Consider the following 17,208-nt stretch of genomic DNA (forward strand, 5'->3'; position numbering starts at 1 on the left):
CCAACCATCAGGAGAAATTATATCAAGTAAAGGATTATTTGAAGTTGGAGGCCAGTCTGAGGTACATATCAGCTTCCAGGCAGGCTTATGTTGCAGAGAAATTTTTAATAAATAAATAATGTAGGGTGGGCATTATTTCATAAAATGACTATCAAAATTGAGACCCTTCATAACAAATTAACGTTCTCTCGGATATCTCTCCAATCACTACTTTCTCCAACATGACCAAGTATGTAACTATAGAAATACAAGCTCTAGCCTAGTATGGGGGTTCACGCCTTTAATCCCAGCACTTGGGAGGAAGAGGCAGGCGGATTTCTGAGTTCGAGGCCAGCCTGGTCTACAGAGTGAGTCCCAGGACAGCCAGGGCTACACAGAGAAACCCTGTCTCAAAAAAAATCAAATAAATAAATAAATAAAAATTTAAAAAAGCATGCAAGCTCTGACCTAACTTACTGGTCACATTTCTAGAAACTGTTGAAAATGATGAAAATTCCTCTCTAATCAATTAACAACAAATTTCCTAAAACTTGAGGCAATTCATATTTGGCAAAACATAGGATCAAAATCTCCATCTCTTAAATGTCACCCTAGGCAGCCACAGAGCATTGGCATAATATTCAAGCATATAGCATATATTCAAAGACATTTCTGAAATTAATAACTGTGCCAAAGCAATCATTTCCTCTTATTCTGAGTGATCAGCTACATTCTCCCCATATTAAAAGCATGTCTCAATTTTCCCTGTTGTTTTTCCTCTGTGCAAAACATGAGGGGACAACAGCTGCTGGGACTTCAAGAAAGAAAACAAATATCCTGCCGTAACAGCAGAGCTGCCATTAGTCTCTTATATTAATATGGTCAATTGGAGAAATGCCTTCCATAAATTTGAGTAATTGGAAGGAATACGGGATGAACCATACAGTATTTTGAAGGAAATGAAGATTTACCACTTTCTAACACACAGTGACTCCAGGAAGTATAGCAATAAAAACAACTTCAAGATCTACTTTTATATACAGAGATATTGGGCTAGGGAGTTGGCCCAGTGGGAAAAAAACCTAAGGACCTGAATTTGAATCCTAAGTTGGGAGGAAATAAAAACCAGCACAGCTATGCACGCTCATAGCCCCAGCACTGGGGGAAGGGAAGAAACAAGCAATTCTCTGGCTTCCACATGTATGTGACATACACACACACACACACACACACACACAGCCCACAAAATAAAGAAAAAAACAAAGAGATATTGTTGAAATTAACACACTGCTTCTGTTTCAATGGTTCCTGACATGTTTATTAACACTTTTCCTCCCTTGTGGATGTTAAACACCTCCTAATATCTTATTTACATCACTCATTTGATTAGCAAGCCCCCCCCCTTTTTTGACACATGCTGTATTTGTAACATGTTATCATAAACATGTTCTTCCCCGGAATTCCATTTTATTTAATTCACTCTGAAACTTAGAGGCAACCAAGAAAATGATCAGGGTTCCAGGACAGAAGCTAATGAAAGTTCGCTGATGAAAGTGGTAAATGCTGGGTGCTTTAAAAATAGATCGTTCTTTTTTTCTCTTTCAAAGCAAACACATAAACATGCAAAAAATGAAAATAAAATAAAAACAGAAACTGGGCATGGTGGTGCACACCTGTAATCCCAGCAGTCAGGAGGCAGAAGCAGGTGGATCTCTGTTAAGCTACATAGGAGACAACATCTCATAATCAAACAAAGAAACAAAAAAATACATAGAGTCTCTTCCTGTAAGCTCAGGTTAGACAAGAATTGCTTAAACTCTATCATGAACTCTCATGGCTGAGTGTACATCACAAGCCCTTCATACCACAGTACCATCTCAATGATTATTATTTTGGTTTGGTTTGGTTTGGTTTTGGTTTTTCGAGACAAGGTTTCTCTGTGTAGTCATGGTTGTCCTGGAACTCATTCCCTGGACCACGCTGGCCTCGAACTCAGAAATCCACCTGCCTCTGCCTCCCAAGTGCTGGGATTAAAGGCGTGTGCCACCACCGCCCAGCTTCAATGATTAAATTTTAAGAAACACTTTCAGTTTGATTTAGACAAATTATCTTCATCATAATAGTAAGTCACATTATTTTAAATAAGGCACTGGCCATAATAATCACATTTCAATTTGTACAGAAACCAGGGTATACCCTAATTGCCATCATGAAGCAAAGACCTGACTCTCTGACTACAAAGTGGTATATCCAATTTATTACTATGCAGTGAGGATTCTGCATCAGTTTGGGCTTGGACCTTCAGCCTTTGCCATTTCATTGTGAGTGTAAGTAAAGTTGCCTACGTTCTGGGTACCAGCACCTCACGACTTTGAATTTCTGAAGAAATCACCATCTAAAGATGGATTTTATACACAATAGTCATCGAAATTTTCTGGAAAAAAAAAAAGATGTAGCAGGGGTTGTAGTTCTATGGTTATGTGAAGTCCTTCAATCTTCAGCACAGGAAAGGAAATAGGGAAGAAAAGAGAGAACTGAAGTAAAACAGAATAAAATTAAAAACTAGTAACTCCTGAAATGGTGAGAGCCCGAGCTGAGTGTCACGGGGCTTCCCACTGTGTTCCTGCAAGTGCTACACTTATCACTCGGGTTGCATTTGTTTCTGTCCTAATCTCTGTGAGCAGCCTCTCTGTACATGCTCTCCAGGCGAGGGGCCAGGGTCCTCCTCTCCTCCTGGAGGCAACTTGCACACCACCTCGTCATCGTTAAGAAAAGGCTCAGAGAAGAAAGTTATCAATTGACAGAGACATTCCCACCATATTTTGCTGAGCCGGTGGTGTACTCTAACAATCATTACTGGACTAAAGGACACCAGCCTCAGCCACTCTATCATTATGGGATGAGAATGGGCACTGCCTTTTCACAAACACCTGAAGCCTCTGGTGCTTATACACTGATTCCTCTCCAGAGTAGAACAGAAAAGTAACCCAAGAATTAACTTAGAACTTTCCAGTTCCCATCCAAGTCCAACAAGCATGTCAATAAGGATGTCCATCCAGAGTATATGGCCAGAAAAAAAGGGGGAGTGGGTTCCTTCTAGGTCTTGATAACAGGTCCATAAACTCTGCGTGCTCTGATAAGTATTCTGCAACTGGCCTCAGGACTCACTGCCAGAAACACAAACAGCATGTTCATGGGTTGAGCTGGGATGAAAAAAGCATGGCTCCTAGTAAATAAGAAGATACTCATAGGTCTGAAACACGCAAGAAAACAGTTGTCCTCCCATCCCTGGTAGTCCATGAGGCCAAGTGCTAAATTCTCTCTTTCTCACTACTTTGATTTCAGTGCCTGTCAGTGAATAGCTAACTCAATAGGGATGGAATCCTCAGCCCAGGCACCCCTTCCTATAAGGAAAAAAGATTAAGATGTATTAAAGACAGTGAGTGCTGGGCAGTCTGCCCCAAGGTTGGATGGTGATAACACAAAGAAGAAATCAGAGAAAGAGCATGACAAAATCTGGGGGTGGGGCATTTTCCTATTTTATATATGGATTAAAAAAAAAAAAGCTTCTGTAGTGAGGCAATAAGTGAGTGATGAAGCCTGAAATCTGTGAGGGGGTGAGCTCTAGTCTGGCTACAGGCTATTCTCAGCACTGAGAGGCACAAAGTCTGGGGGTGGAACCCTCCAGTACATTACTTACCTAGCACGAGTGAGGGCCTAGGATGGGACCTGCAAAGGCTCAACTATGCCTGGGTACTTGAGGAACAGAAGAGAGTGTGACCAGAGTCGAGGCAGGGGCATCACAGAATAGAGAGAGAAACTTGTTCAAAAGACACCTAATGGGCAGATACCATAGGACTTCAGAAGCTCTGGGGAGCACTCTGGGGAGCACGGGGAGCAACTAGAACCTGAACTTAAGATTTGATTTGGTTTGATTTCGCGTGGGTACTTGATGATGGTGTGTACAAGTGGAAATCAGAGGAACTCGTGAGGACTGAGTCTCCCCTTCCACCATGTGGGTCCTGGGGATGCAGCATAAAAAGTCATCAGGATAAGGGGAAAATACCGTGACCTACGGGGTCATCTCACTGTCTCCCACTAGAGCCTTTTGAGCAGGGAAAGTAATGTGTCCTGAGTTAAGTGGAAGAAAACAAGAACACAGACTGCTGTGTTGAAACCAAGGATACTGGTGATAAGCCACTAATAAATCCAAGCAAGAGGTGACAGGCACCAGTATGACACTGTTCTGAGATCAAGAGTGCACGTTCGGGACACATCTTGAAAATATGGCCCAGTACCATAGAAGACCATCTAAGCAAACTCCCCCCACCCCCCAGTCACTGGAAGCTTGGTTCAGACCATAAGAAAATGGATACAGACATTGGACATTGGAAAGTTCTTTTTTTCTTTTGCCTCTGTACCTGAATGAGAGTGTGGCCTCCGAGTGCCAGACTGCTTAACGATCAATTACCTGACCTCCCACGAGAACAGTCTCTCCCAAGGGCATCCAGGTCTAGTGGACCTGAAGCAGCAGAGCGAAGAGAGCTAAGACAGTTAGTACCAAACTGAGGGTAAACAAGGCCAACCATTAACCACATGGCAAGCTGGGGGCGTTTCATTCAAGTACAGTTTAAAATGAACTCATTTCAAACGCCCCTTGTCCCCCCCCCCCATGCCAACAAAAAAGAACTCTTTCCATGGACCCAAAGCACTAAACCCAGTGACTTCCCTGGAGAAGGAGATACTGCGAAGATCTGTAAAGCTATGTTGGTGAGAAGTTTGTCTTGGTTTGCTTTTTTGAAAAAAAAAAGTCTTTGCCCAGGGGAATATTGTATAATTAAAGCAATTTTGACAATAGTAGATAAAAATTTGACTCTAAATCGTAAAGAATGTAATGACTACCTATTCTGGTGTGCACCCACAGACACACAGACACACACACACACACACACACACACACACAGGGACTTCTGTGAAGTGACTGCCAGAAAAATGGCACTCCCACTCAGACTGGACCATTGCAAGTGGGAGCTGCTAACCACATGCTTTCCACTGCTGTTTGCAAGGACAGAGTGCTTTGTTTTTGTCTCTGACTAAGCACCAGACTGAACACTCAATGGAGACAAATGTGTGAGAGAATAGAAACAATAAGAGAAGGAGGAAGGAAGAAAAAAAAAACTCTATGCTTATGCCGGGGACTTCAGGCTTGCTGGGATGTTGCTCTCAAGGGCTTAGGGGAAACCAAGGGAAGCTCTGTAGTGCAAATGCAACCACTTCCAGCCACTCTGGGAGATACAAGCTGGATGGTTCAGAATGAAGCCAGGCTAGCTCTGAGCAGAGCTGGTGTGAAAGGAGTGGTGAGAGAAATCGAGATGGGGCCTGGGTAAGAGTAAGGAAAGGGGCATCTGGTAGGCAGAAGCAAAAGCCCGCAAGCTTCAAAAAGCTCATCTGCAAGCCCAGCGAGTTGCTGGAGTTGCTGCTCGTGCTGGAGCAGACAATGTGAGAAGTCTCCGGGGATTAAAGCCAACCACATGCAATGCTGTCCTCTCACCCCAGAGCGAACCAAGTATCAGCACCGCATTGGACGTGGAGAGGAACAAAACATGCTAGACTTTGCCCTGTTTCCTTTGGGCACCAAGGTCTAGGTAGCTGTAATAAAGTAGAACATGTGGCTTATAAATGGCAGAAGTGCAGTGTCCGCCACCAAGGAGGCTAAGAAGAAGTTCCACATCAAGGTACTGGCATATTCATATTCGGTGTCTGGTGAGGGGCCTCTTCCTAGTTCACACATGCTAGGCTTCTCACTACTGACCGCATATAACCCATGCTCAAGGAATCTCACAGAGGCCTTTTAATAGGGACACTAACCCCATTCAAAAATGCTCACCTCCCTCCCTAAAGTCTCCTGTCCCAATACCATGAGCATGTGCAGTGTTAAGCTCACAATATATGGACTTGGAGGAAGACAAAAACATTCAAACAGAGCAGGTTGAATAAAAATGCCAGTTCCTAGAATAAGGGCTGAGCTCAATGATGGCCTTGGGGTTCCATCCTCAGAACCATCCCAAAAAATCTATTCTCAGAATTAATATAAAACTTTAATAATTCCTGTACTTTTGGAAACCACAAAACATTTCTCAAGAACCTACCACTAGGCTACCTGGTATGACAGAACTAGAGGCCATGGGTCTGGTCTCTCAGATCAGGTCGAACCAGGCAAAGGAGGCTTTCTTTTTTTAAAGGCTCAAATACCTACAGAGTTAAGTATCCTTAACTTGTAACATTTCTTTTCTTATCATTATACATTTACTTAGTTTGGTAAATGTTTAAAAGAGAAACCAATATTCAAATATTTAAACCCGAGAGCCAGTTTTCTTGCATCTTGTGACTTTATGTCAAAATGTTGGTTTCCCAAACTGGGCACGGCAGGCGATTCATCTAACTTGGGTGTTCTAGAGGGCTTAGAAGACAAGCTGGAGGGGAAGAAAATCATAAGCCAAACGCTCTCAAGTGAATAACCCATTACATTAATAATATACAGTCTTTAACTTATTTTAGGGGTGGAAAGCTGGAGACAGAACTCGGGGCCTTGAACACACTGGCCAAGCACTCTACCGCTGAGCTTTAACCTATTTTTTTTTTCTTTTTAAAATAAAAACACGAGGGGATGGAGAGATGGCTTAGCAGTTAAGAGCACTGACTGCTCTTCTGAAGGTCCTGAGTTCAAATCCGAGCAACCACATGGTGGCTCACAGCCATCCATAAAGAGATATGACTCCCTCCTCTGGTGTGTCTGAAGACAGCTACAGTGTACTTACATATAATAAATAAATAAACCTTAAAAAAAAAAACACAAGCTAGGTAAAATGGCGTGCACACCTATACTGGTAGCACACTGGGGAAGTTGAGACAAGAGGATGGCAAATTGTGGCCATGCTGGGCTACAATCAAAAGACCTGGCTGAGATAAAAAGGGGAAGTGGAAAGAGAGAAGAGGAAGCTGGGGAGGGGAGAGAGACAAAAGAGCATAGTGATTGGTTCACTCACTGGACCCTGAACCCCATCCCCTGTCCCCTGCCACTGTCTTGAGAGCTTTCATTCGTTTGCCCAGGATTTTCAGTGGAACTTTCTCAACTTTCACTTCAGAACACATCAAAGCCAAAGGTTCCTGTCCTAAAAAGGGTGCTTTGTGGGCCGGAGAGATGCTCCACAGTGGCGCTCAACAGTTCAGAGTACATGCTGCTCTCCAGGAGGACAAGTGTCTGTTTCCCAACACCCACGGCAGGGGTCTCACAACCACCTGTGACCATGAGGGGACTGACACCTCTGGCCTCTGTAAGCATCTACACAATGTGCACAGGAACACATAGGCACATAATTTAAGATAATAATAATTAAAAAAATCCTTTAAAAATCCCAGGGGTGGCTCTAGTCTAGGCATTGTAATAGGTATCAAAGGGCCCAGATCAACAAACTGATTGTGTGTGTAATGTGGTCAGCTCCGGCCGCTCACCCAGATTCACACTAGCCTCTTCACTTCCATCACAAGTCAAGTTTTAGGTTTCTCAAAAAATAAAAATAAAAACTTAAAGAAACCTTTCTATAACATCCTCTGACCTCCCAGCCAGCACACTTAACCAACTTATCAGCCATAGGCTAGGAAAGCAGATGTACTTTGTCTCCTCCTGTATAAATGCTACCTACGAAATCCATCTGCCTGGTTCAAATGTAAACTCAAAAACTTGATTCCAGTTTGACACCTTTTGGAATCCCCAGAGCCTATCACACGCTCAATGATTCCTGAGGAGAAAAGTTCGGAAGGCCTTTTCTCCAAGCAGAATGCACAGGCTTCCTGACAGCTGTCTCCATCACTTAGCTTTCCCACCAGTTCCCACATTCTCAGCTGTGTTCTGGACGCTTGTGCTGAGGAGAAGCCCAGGGATTTTTTGTACTTCTTTTTCTTGATAAGACACTTGAAGAGAATCAACACGTGGCAAAGAGAACATTGAAGTTAGGAATAAAGAGATTTGGGGTTATTTTACCAATAGACAAAAGGGAAGAAATATCACTATGTACACTGACATTTATTCAATATATGACAAGAAGGCTGGATTCCCTCTAATTCCCTCCAAAGTGCTTTCAATGTCCTTATGTCTCTATTTTCAAAGAGTCAATGGTTCTGGTTTGTGCTTCTATCTTGAATTTAAAATATATTTCCCCAAGTTTAATAGGCATTCCCTTAACCCCAGACTAGCCAAAATTCAAGCAAATATGCATACTGTTGCAATGAGAGCTTTTACCTGAGCCAATTTCCCTGGAGAGTTCAGAATCTCAGAATGACAGTAACTCGGAGATGAGGTGGGGAGCCTTAGACATCATTAATGACAGTAGGTTTTAAGCTGCAAATAATCATTAAGAAAAAAAACACATACAGAGGCCTGAAATTGCAGCCACTGCTGCTGAGTCAGGAGAACTTGAGTTAAAGGCCTGCCTCAGCTACAGAGTGAGTTCAAGACCAGCCAGGGCAACTTAAGGAGACCCTGTCTCAAAACAAAAAAGGTCAGCGCTATCACTCAGGACTTTGCCTTGCGCAGGAGGGCCTAGTGTAGGTTCAATCCCTATTACCAGATGACCAGATGACCAGATGACTGGGGCAACCCAGTCAGCCAAGACATAGCCCTACTCACAGATTCTGCTCAGTAATATTATAGTACAATGTGAACTGACAACCACTAATTCTAATTCTACATTCAAAATCTACATTCTAATACCACCCCACCCCCTCCTTTTCAAAGAAAGAAAATCCTCCTCAAAAGCAGCAGACAACAAATTCGTTCTAAGAATGCAGGTCTCCTTTTACTTCTAAGGCACTAGACTTGCTTTTCTCCCTCAATTAATTTTTCCATCGTTAATAAACCAACATCCCTACCTATCCCAAAATAAATAGGCATTTTAAGTATTCTCAGCTCTGGTATCGCAATTACATAACTTTTTTTAAACCTAAATTATGTATGTCTGCTTCCCAGTATCCAAATGCTTTTATTGATCGGGTTGAATGACTAATACCGAGGACAGAATCCAGAGCCCTGTGCATGCTAAGCATGTGTTCTATCACTGAACTACACACCCAACCCTCTCTCTCGGGATCTTTTTTTTTTTTTTTTTTTTCCTGGCAAGGAACTCTAGGTGATTAATCAGACATGATATCCCTTTAAAGAAACCATACTGCTTCTCCTCTGGAAAGTTGAGCTCCGCCTACCTTTTTCACCATCTTGGTAACGTGGAGGAATTTTCAATCTACCTCATAAGATTTATCTTTTGTCTCACTTAATTTCTAGTTTGTACCTGCCTTGCCATACCTGGTGGACTTCTCCTGCCCTAGCCTCTGTTTTGTGAGAGACTTCTTTTTTTTTTCCCTGAAGCAACTTCTTTCACTCTGCCAGTTAGTCATGCCGGGTTTGTTTTTTTTTTTTTCCTCCCCCCAAGCAGCTGGTCTTTTTGATGTCTGGCACACATTTATCTGGGCTTCCAATAAGATGTTTTTACATAGTTTCCAGGCTTCCTGGAGGTTATTGACTTTCTTTAACTCTTCCATTCAATTTTTTCCCCTAATTTCGAACATTTGTTAGAGTTTCTTTTTCAAAAGTTGAATACCTGGCTGATGGATCTCTTTGATTTTTTTTTTTTTACTCTCCCACCAGATTGCTAAATTAAATGCATCAGAACTTAAATATAATATTTCAAATTACCTTCAGGATGGAATCGCTTCATGAATTCTCTGCACTTTCATGTTCTCCCTAGTAAGCAACAGATGTTTCACCAAGTGGAATTGGAAATGCAGTTACCTGTTCACATTTTAATGTATCTGCTTATTTATATAAAATATTCTGATGCTGTTACACCTTGGTAAATATAAAATTTAGATTTTTGGTAAAAAGCATAACTCACGTACATTGAACAAGCTCGATGCTCTAGACCTAACGTGGTAATGTGCTCTTCAAAGTATGCAAAAATCATAACCACTTCAGTTGTCTGTTCCCAAAACTGTATTTCAAAGCACGAAGAAATACAGAATTCGGTTGTCTAAAATTTTTCTACAGTTTCCTATAACAGGACCGTGGTTATGCCTCACCAGGTATAGGTGCTTCCTGTCTGACCACTTGAGTTCAATTCTGGGGACCTGCATGGAGGTAGAAGAGAACTAACACTCCCAAGCTACACTGGCATTCACAAGCACATCTGACCCACACCTGTATGTACCCCAACTTCCTGCCACTGTCCCATATACACACAGATAAACAAATGTTAAAAAAAGTAAGTGCCGCCGGGCGTGGTGGCGCACGCCTTTAATCCCAGCACTCGGGAGGCAGAGGCAGGCGGATTTCTGAGTTCGAGGCCAGCCTGGTCTACAAAGTGAGTGCCAGGACAGCCAGGGCTACACAGAGAAACCCTGTCTCGAAAAACCAAAAAAAAAAAAAAAAAAAAAAAAAAAAAAAAAAAAAAAAAAAAAAAAAAAAAAAAAAAAAAAAAAAAAAAAAAAAAAAAAAAAAAAAAAAAAAAAAAAAAAAAAGTAAGTGCCTATAATGCTCAGTTATCAGTTCTATAACTGCAGTTACTCCCTCAAAGCAAAACAATCATCTCTAGGGAACATCAACATATCGTGAAAATTTACTCTCATTTTCCCCCGTATTTTAAGTGTTTAGATCCAAGATTCTTGGGAGTAGAACAGACCAATGGGTTTGTTATATACTATGGAAGTATAATGCCATTACATCACGGGTGCCATAGAACCATATGCATGAGAACCTCACCTAGAACATACTCGTTACTGGTGGGCACCGAACCCTTGAAGAGAGTTCAGCAGTAACTCAATGAAAACAGAGTGATTTAAGATATCTGGAGCCACAGAAGCTCAACACAGGGGGATGAGTCCATTCAAAGTAGCTGACACAGCCAAATCAGAATGGGAAGTTGAGTGGCAGGTAAGAACAATTTAAATAGCCTCTGCCTACCTTTATCTCTTGCCTCACAACTCCTTTAACTCCAAATAGTTGCTAATTATCTTTCTAAAACAACATAAGCCATGACATTTCCCTCCCTACAAACCCTCACTACCCCCTATGGTCCAAGAAATAATGTATATTCCTCCAACTATGGACTCTATACTATCTATAATTGGGTTTGACATTTTGCCTGCTGAAGAGGTGACTAGATCCTCTCCACTACTGCGTGAGGACAGTGCTGCCTAACTTAGATCTATAGAACCTCCAAAGGAACCAGAAAATATATCTTCCCGTCTTAGCACAACGCAGTGCATAGTAGGTTCAAAGAGGACTTGGGTTCCAACCCTGCCTCTGCCACTCACAATCTGTACAACTCTGAATGTACTTCTAATTTAATTACTGTATTTACTTACTTCTATGTGTATGGGTGTTTTGCATGCATGTTCCTGTGTGCAGTGTGCATGTCTGGTGCCCTTGGAGACCAGAAGAGGGCGTTGGATTCCCTGTGACTGGAATGGCGGATGGTTGGTGCTCACAATGGAACTCAGTGCTCTTAACTGCTGAGCCATCTCTCTCTCCAGCCCCATGAATGTATTTCTTAATCCTTTCCAATCTCAAGTTCTATGAGTAAATAAAAGGTGATCATTTTTGAATACATAGATGACAGTTGTAGACTTTAAATGAGACAAAGCCAAAAGAAACTACACAATAGCTATTAGCTATTAGAAGGCAAAAATGTGTTTTTGTGAGCATATAAGAACAAACCTGTGCTACATAAAATTGTTAATGTTACTGGGCAACAATCAGAGAAGGGTACTTCAGACTGACTCACACTAACACTGATGTTCAGAAAACTCCCTTTTTCCTTCCTCAGTGGAGTCTCCAGGTAATCCCGAAATTGCCTGCAACCTGATGTGAGTCAAATAAAGGTAAAATAGTAATTACACTGAATCAAACATTTATATTTATACATTCTAAAAGAGATTCAACTGCATAAGCCAGAACTGTTACTAAGTTCTCTTTTTAGCAAATCCAGAAGACAGTTGCTTTAACAATGAAGGGACAGGCCCTGGGATTCCATAAGACCCTCTCAAATGACACATCCAGAGCCAAAGTGACAATGTCAATAGATTAAGAAATCACAAGGTCAATTAACAAAATCCAACCCCAGCTGGCTGTGGTAGCAGTGCATTCCTTTAATCCCAGTACTTAGGAGGCAGAGGCAGGCAGACCTCTGTGAGTTCAAGGCCAACCTGGTCTACGCAGTGAGTTCTAGGACAGCCAAGGTTACATCATAAGGCTCTGTCTCAAAAAATAAATAAAATAAATGAATTAAAATAAAATAAAACCCAACCCAGCTAAATGGAGGGAAAACACAAATCTAGAAACACATACTTTGTCTTATTTACAGTATCAGTATCTCGATCCTCCTTTCCTCTCTGTCCTAACATAGCTTGAGTAATTCCCAGAATCCTTTGAGATACATATATGAGCATTTTCAAGTGTGGGTACATGTTCACAGGTTCTATGTTGTTGTGAAAAGGCACCTTTTACACTTTCAATATTATTCTAACTAAATGCCACACTCTTCAAGGCAATTCCAGCACACTATTAATGTGCTAATTTGTCACATATCCTAATGAAAATGGTTAGGATTTTAGAGAGTAGGGCCTGGGGAGATGGCTCCGGGCTTAAGAGTACTGACTGCTCTTCCAAAGGACCCAGGTTCAATTCCCAGCACCCACAAGGCAGCTCACAACTGTTTGTAACTCCAGTTCCCTCACACAAACATGCATGCAGGCAAAACAGCAATGTACATAAAATGAATCTTTAAAAAACATATAGATAGCTTATTATTTTATTATTTTATACTAACAAACTACCATCACCTATTTAATACTCTAGCCCCAATCTCTTCTCCTTGTTTGTGCTAGGGATTAAATCTAGGGTCTGGCACAAGCTAAGCACACACTTATACCCCCAAGGCCACATTTCTCATCTCATTCACATGGTATTTATCACACCTTATGGTGCATTCCAAGTATGTGTGAATGGCATATCTCCCTACTACCAAGCCCTGTGGTTTGTTTTTTTGGGGGGTGGGCGGTGGGGAGTGGGGGCTTGATCTCCTACCCTTCTTGTTGCTTCTGTGAATACTTCACATAGCAGGCAAACCAAAAAATAATTTTTTGACCAATGAAAGCTATTACAGATGCTGTGTGATCATGGCACGTGGACTGGCCATTAGGTATTGGAGTCAAGCATGTTTACTTCCTCCCTGACACCAACAAGAGAACATCAAGATGGTCTCAACTACGACCTATAACTGTGAGTCCTTCAGAACAGCAAATCTGCTCACAGTCTTTCTAGAAGTGCAAGGGTTTCAAGAATAAAACTTCAAGAAGTAGGGAATGGTATATCTCATGGGTAAGAGTGCTTGTCTAACATGTACAAAGCCCTAGATTCAATCCCCATTATTCTTTCCAAAGAAAATAAAACATTACACCTGGATAAGCCTAGGGTTCAGTGAACTAATCCTACAGACATTGCAACCCGCTACCTGTAAAATCATCTCTGGCTTTGAAGAAAATACATACTTCTCCCAAGTAAAGTGCATGGTAACTAACTCCTTCATATCTAGGCTCATGCCAAGTCATTACATTGATTTCCCCAGAACTGCCTCCCCAAATGGTCAAAATGATCTAAGGATAGTCCCCAAAAGGTGAGGCTGATGCGAGCACCTGGAGAGGCCAGGGTGATGGTAAAGACTACCCTGCTTCTAGACCAGCTATCAAAAGGTATTCACTGGGGTCTGTCTGTGTTGTGACAGTGTCCTAGACTCAACTGAATGCCTCTAACACTCCACATTTTTGAGCCATTCAGTCATGCATTTTTGTTATTGTTGAAAGTGGTGCGAAATTGCACTGCATGAGCTAAAGTCCTTGGTGGTCTTCCAAGGATTCCAGCTAAAAAGGCACTTCCTTTGTTCCTCAGGAGAATGCAGTCCAGTAGGTCACTGAAAAGGGGAAATAAAAGCAGCAGCCCTGGGAGGGAGATGAAGGACAAGACAAAAAGAAAAAAATGTTTTGGGTGTGAGCACATTAGCTTCCATTTCCTGCTGCTGGGCACTAATAACTCCCTATCTTTTTTGGGGGGGGGTCCAGATAGACATTTATGCAAAGATGTACCACAGGTATCTTCAGTGCCCGTGACAATCAAAGGGAACACCCATCGTCCCTGACCATCACCTTTCCAAATTCCTTGTCCATCAAACTGATGGCTGGGGATGCTGCCATCTCTAGAGACTGCACATCACAAACCTGAAGTACCTGGGGAGGGTGATTTCATAGCCCTCGGCCAAAATGCCACTAGTCCATCTCAGAGGCACATATTGTTTGCACAGGCACATGGAAACTTGTCACTGTCCCATTAAGTGCATAGCTGCATGCCTCCCTTCAGAATGTGGGAATGACAACTGTAACCTTCACGCCAATCATCTCTGAAGCACCCAGGCCCGAACCGTGCAGGGCACAAAGACCTCAGGTCTGACCTGCAGAGCTCCCAAGCTTCTGCGGCTGCCGGTTCAATTCTCTTTTGCTGGCAGGGCAGGAGGAAGAGGGAAAAGAAAGGGGGCTTTTCAGAGCTCTACAACCAATAAAATCATGAGTCTGGGAGGACATACTTGAGTTCCCAAAAAGACAGGCAGCTGAAGGGCAAACAGCCTTTCATCAGTAGCCTGTGAGTTACTTGACAACTGCCAAGGTGCAGTGGACGCCTGGGCTACTACCAACAATTTCTTCAGTTCTATTTCTAGACGGAGCCCGATTACACTCTGAAAGTACCCAGCAACTTCCCTCAATTACTTTTGTAATTTATATGTAATTGATGACCACACTTAATCTCCAAGGTTATTAATAGCCTTCCAAAAGATGACCCCCAAGTCTTCTAAAGCTTTTGGAAGCGCCTGGTTAAAATTACAGTATTTCCTTTGCTGGCTGCTGGCCCCCTGCCTGCCCCACCCGGGTAACCAGTACAGCGAGGCAAAGGCGCACTCTGCACACTTCCATGAAAGGTTCGGAATGGAGATTTGGCCTTCGGGGCTCGAATCTCTAACGCCTCCGTTAGGTTAAGCTGGCCAAAAGCCAGTTAGATTCGTAGCTCCTTCGGAGTCCCCGGGGTGAACAAGCTACCTGTGCCGCTTCGGCCACCAGCCTGCAGGGCTGTGCGCAACAGTTGGCGGCTTCAAAAATCTAGTACAACAGGGAAGGAGGACTAGCCCAGGCACTGCCACCAGCGGGCCTGGAGACCTCGGGAGCAGGAGGGGAGGGCATACCTGATGCAGCCTCCCCAGCGCTCTAGGAGGACTTCCCCAAATACCATACGCAACCCCCTCCCCGCAACCCCCCAGCGCTGAAATCCGGTGAACTTTTTCAGAGGCAAAGCCATCTTCATTTGCATAACCATCTCCAAACTGAGATTTAGGTTTCCTGTAATCAGTCCTTTCAAAGGTCTGTAATTGAAAGTGCAATTAACCCTTAAAATGAGGTGAGAAAAGAGAAAAGGAGGGGAAATACCCGTTTTATCCAACACCTTCCGGAAAGCTGGAGACTTCCCAAAAGTCGGGATTTGAAGGCGTACGGAAGAGTTCGCTTTTTAAAGGTGACTTCTAAAGCCCTTGCGGCTCCTAAAAACTAAACCGTGTCAGCGGTGGAAGAGAGGCGGCGGGGAGAGGAATTTTAGGAGACCGTCAATGAGCGGCTCATTCAAGTCGCACGTTTTGCGCCCCTAGGAATCTGCAAACTCCAGGAGGTTCCCCACCCCGCCCCCACTCGGCCTCGTCGTCACCCACACAACAAAGCGGGGAACCCAGTAAAGAATTCAACCCGGAAAAGGCGAGAGAGCCCAAGCCACGCACGTTGAGGGCCAGAGTCCCTAGTGGCTTCCCGGGAGTGAGAGGGCTGGGGTGGGGGGCAGCAGCAGAGGACCTGGGTGGCACTGAATAAACCCGCGGCGCCCCTCCACTCGCGGTGCCCGCTCAAAGCCGGGGCTGGCTCTCCTGCCTGCCCGTTTCTCCCTCTCGGCTACCTGGTGCGGCGTGGGGGGCCGCCCCTTTTCCCGGGGTGCCCACCGCTCGGTAATGGGGAGAGTGCAGGATTCCCACCTACCGTTGATCTCATAGAGGGGGGCATCGTTCTTGTTGAAGCCTTTGGACACGTAGAGACGTCGCACTTCCGAGCAACTTTTCGACTTGAGCTCCGCAGCCAGCAGCGAGGCGCTGAGCGCGGCCAGGGTGCAGAGGAGCGCGAGCAAGCCTAAGCGTGCCATGGTGCGGACCCTGACGGACGCGCTCCCACCTTTAGAGGACAGAATGAGACCCGATGGAAAGCAGCGCTGCGGAGCGGGCGGAGAGGCGCGGAGTGAACACTCACGAGCGGAGCGAGAACTGGGGAGTTGGAGTTGGTAGTGAAGGAGGAGGAGGAGGAGGAGGGCAGGAGGAGGAGACGCGGGCGAAAAGTGGAGCTGGGCCTCGCGTCAGGCAACGGTCCCCGGTGCCAGGCGCCCAGCCGGGGTGGGGTACGAGGAAAAAGGCGTGGAATGGGCGCGGGACCCAAGGGACTAGGGAGAGGATCCGTGACCTCGGGACTCCGAAGGCTAGAGAACCCGGGCCAGCTAGCCAGGGGCGGAGGGGCTCAGGGAAGGAAGGGAAGGTGGCAGGAGTCGCAGAAGAGCAGAGTGTGGGCGGCGTCGGCGGGCGATCGCTGGCGCGGGGCTTCAGCCACCCGGCGCTGCTCCGCTCACCCAGCCCGGCTCAGCTCACTGCCCTCGGCCGCACGGCTGTGCCCTTCTCAGCTCTGCCGCTGATTGACTGGCCCGGCTCGCACAGCGAGGCTCCGCAAACTTGGCCAAGCGGGGCGGCCCTAAGGGAGGGAGGGGGCGGGCATGGGGAGAGGGGGGAGCGAGCCCGAGACAGGCGGGAGCACGCAGGGCCGGGCTGGGAGAAAACCTGGAAGCTGGGTTGGATCTGGAGCAGGCCAAATCCACTTCCTAGGGGGCCCGCACGGGGCGCGCGGAGCTCCCTCTTGCGACACGCCCTGCTGGGCTCCTCCCTCCTGCCCTCCTCTTCAGAGGCGGGGAACCTGACCCCCTGGCCCCCCAGCAAGAGAGGAAAGGGCAGTTTCTTCCCCCTTAAGGGGCCAAGTCTCAAGAGATCCTGGTGACCTGGATCT

The 17,208-nt window shown here is 44.8% G+C and overlaps 1 protein-coding gene across 1 annotated transcript in view; it reads right to left on the reverse strand.

Moving 5' to 3' along the window:
• Gpc4 (glypican 4) overlaps positions 1-16,862 on the reverse strand; it is a 112,844-nt gene extending 95,982 nt beyond the window's left edge. Inside the window, exon 1 of the mRNA XM_021153828.2 lies at positions 16,147-16,862. Within this exon, the coding sequence (XP_021009487.1) occupies positions 16,147-16,306 (160 nt within the window). The 5' untranslated portion in view covers positions 16,307-16,862. The remainder of the gene's footprint in view (positions 1-16,146) is intronic.
• Positions 16,863-17,208: the final 346 nt, after the last annotated feature.

The sequence above is a fragment of the Mus caroli genome, chromosome X, assembly GCF_900094665.2.
Source record: "Mus caroli chromosome X, CAROLI_EIJ_v1.1, whole genome shotgun sequence".
Lineage (NCBI taxonomy): Eukaryota > Metazoa > Chordata > Mammalia > Rodentia > Muridae > Mus > Mus caroli.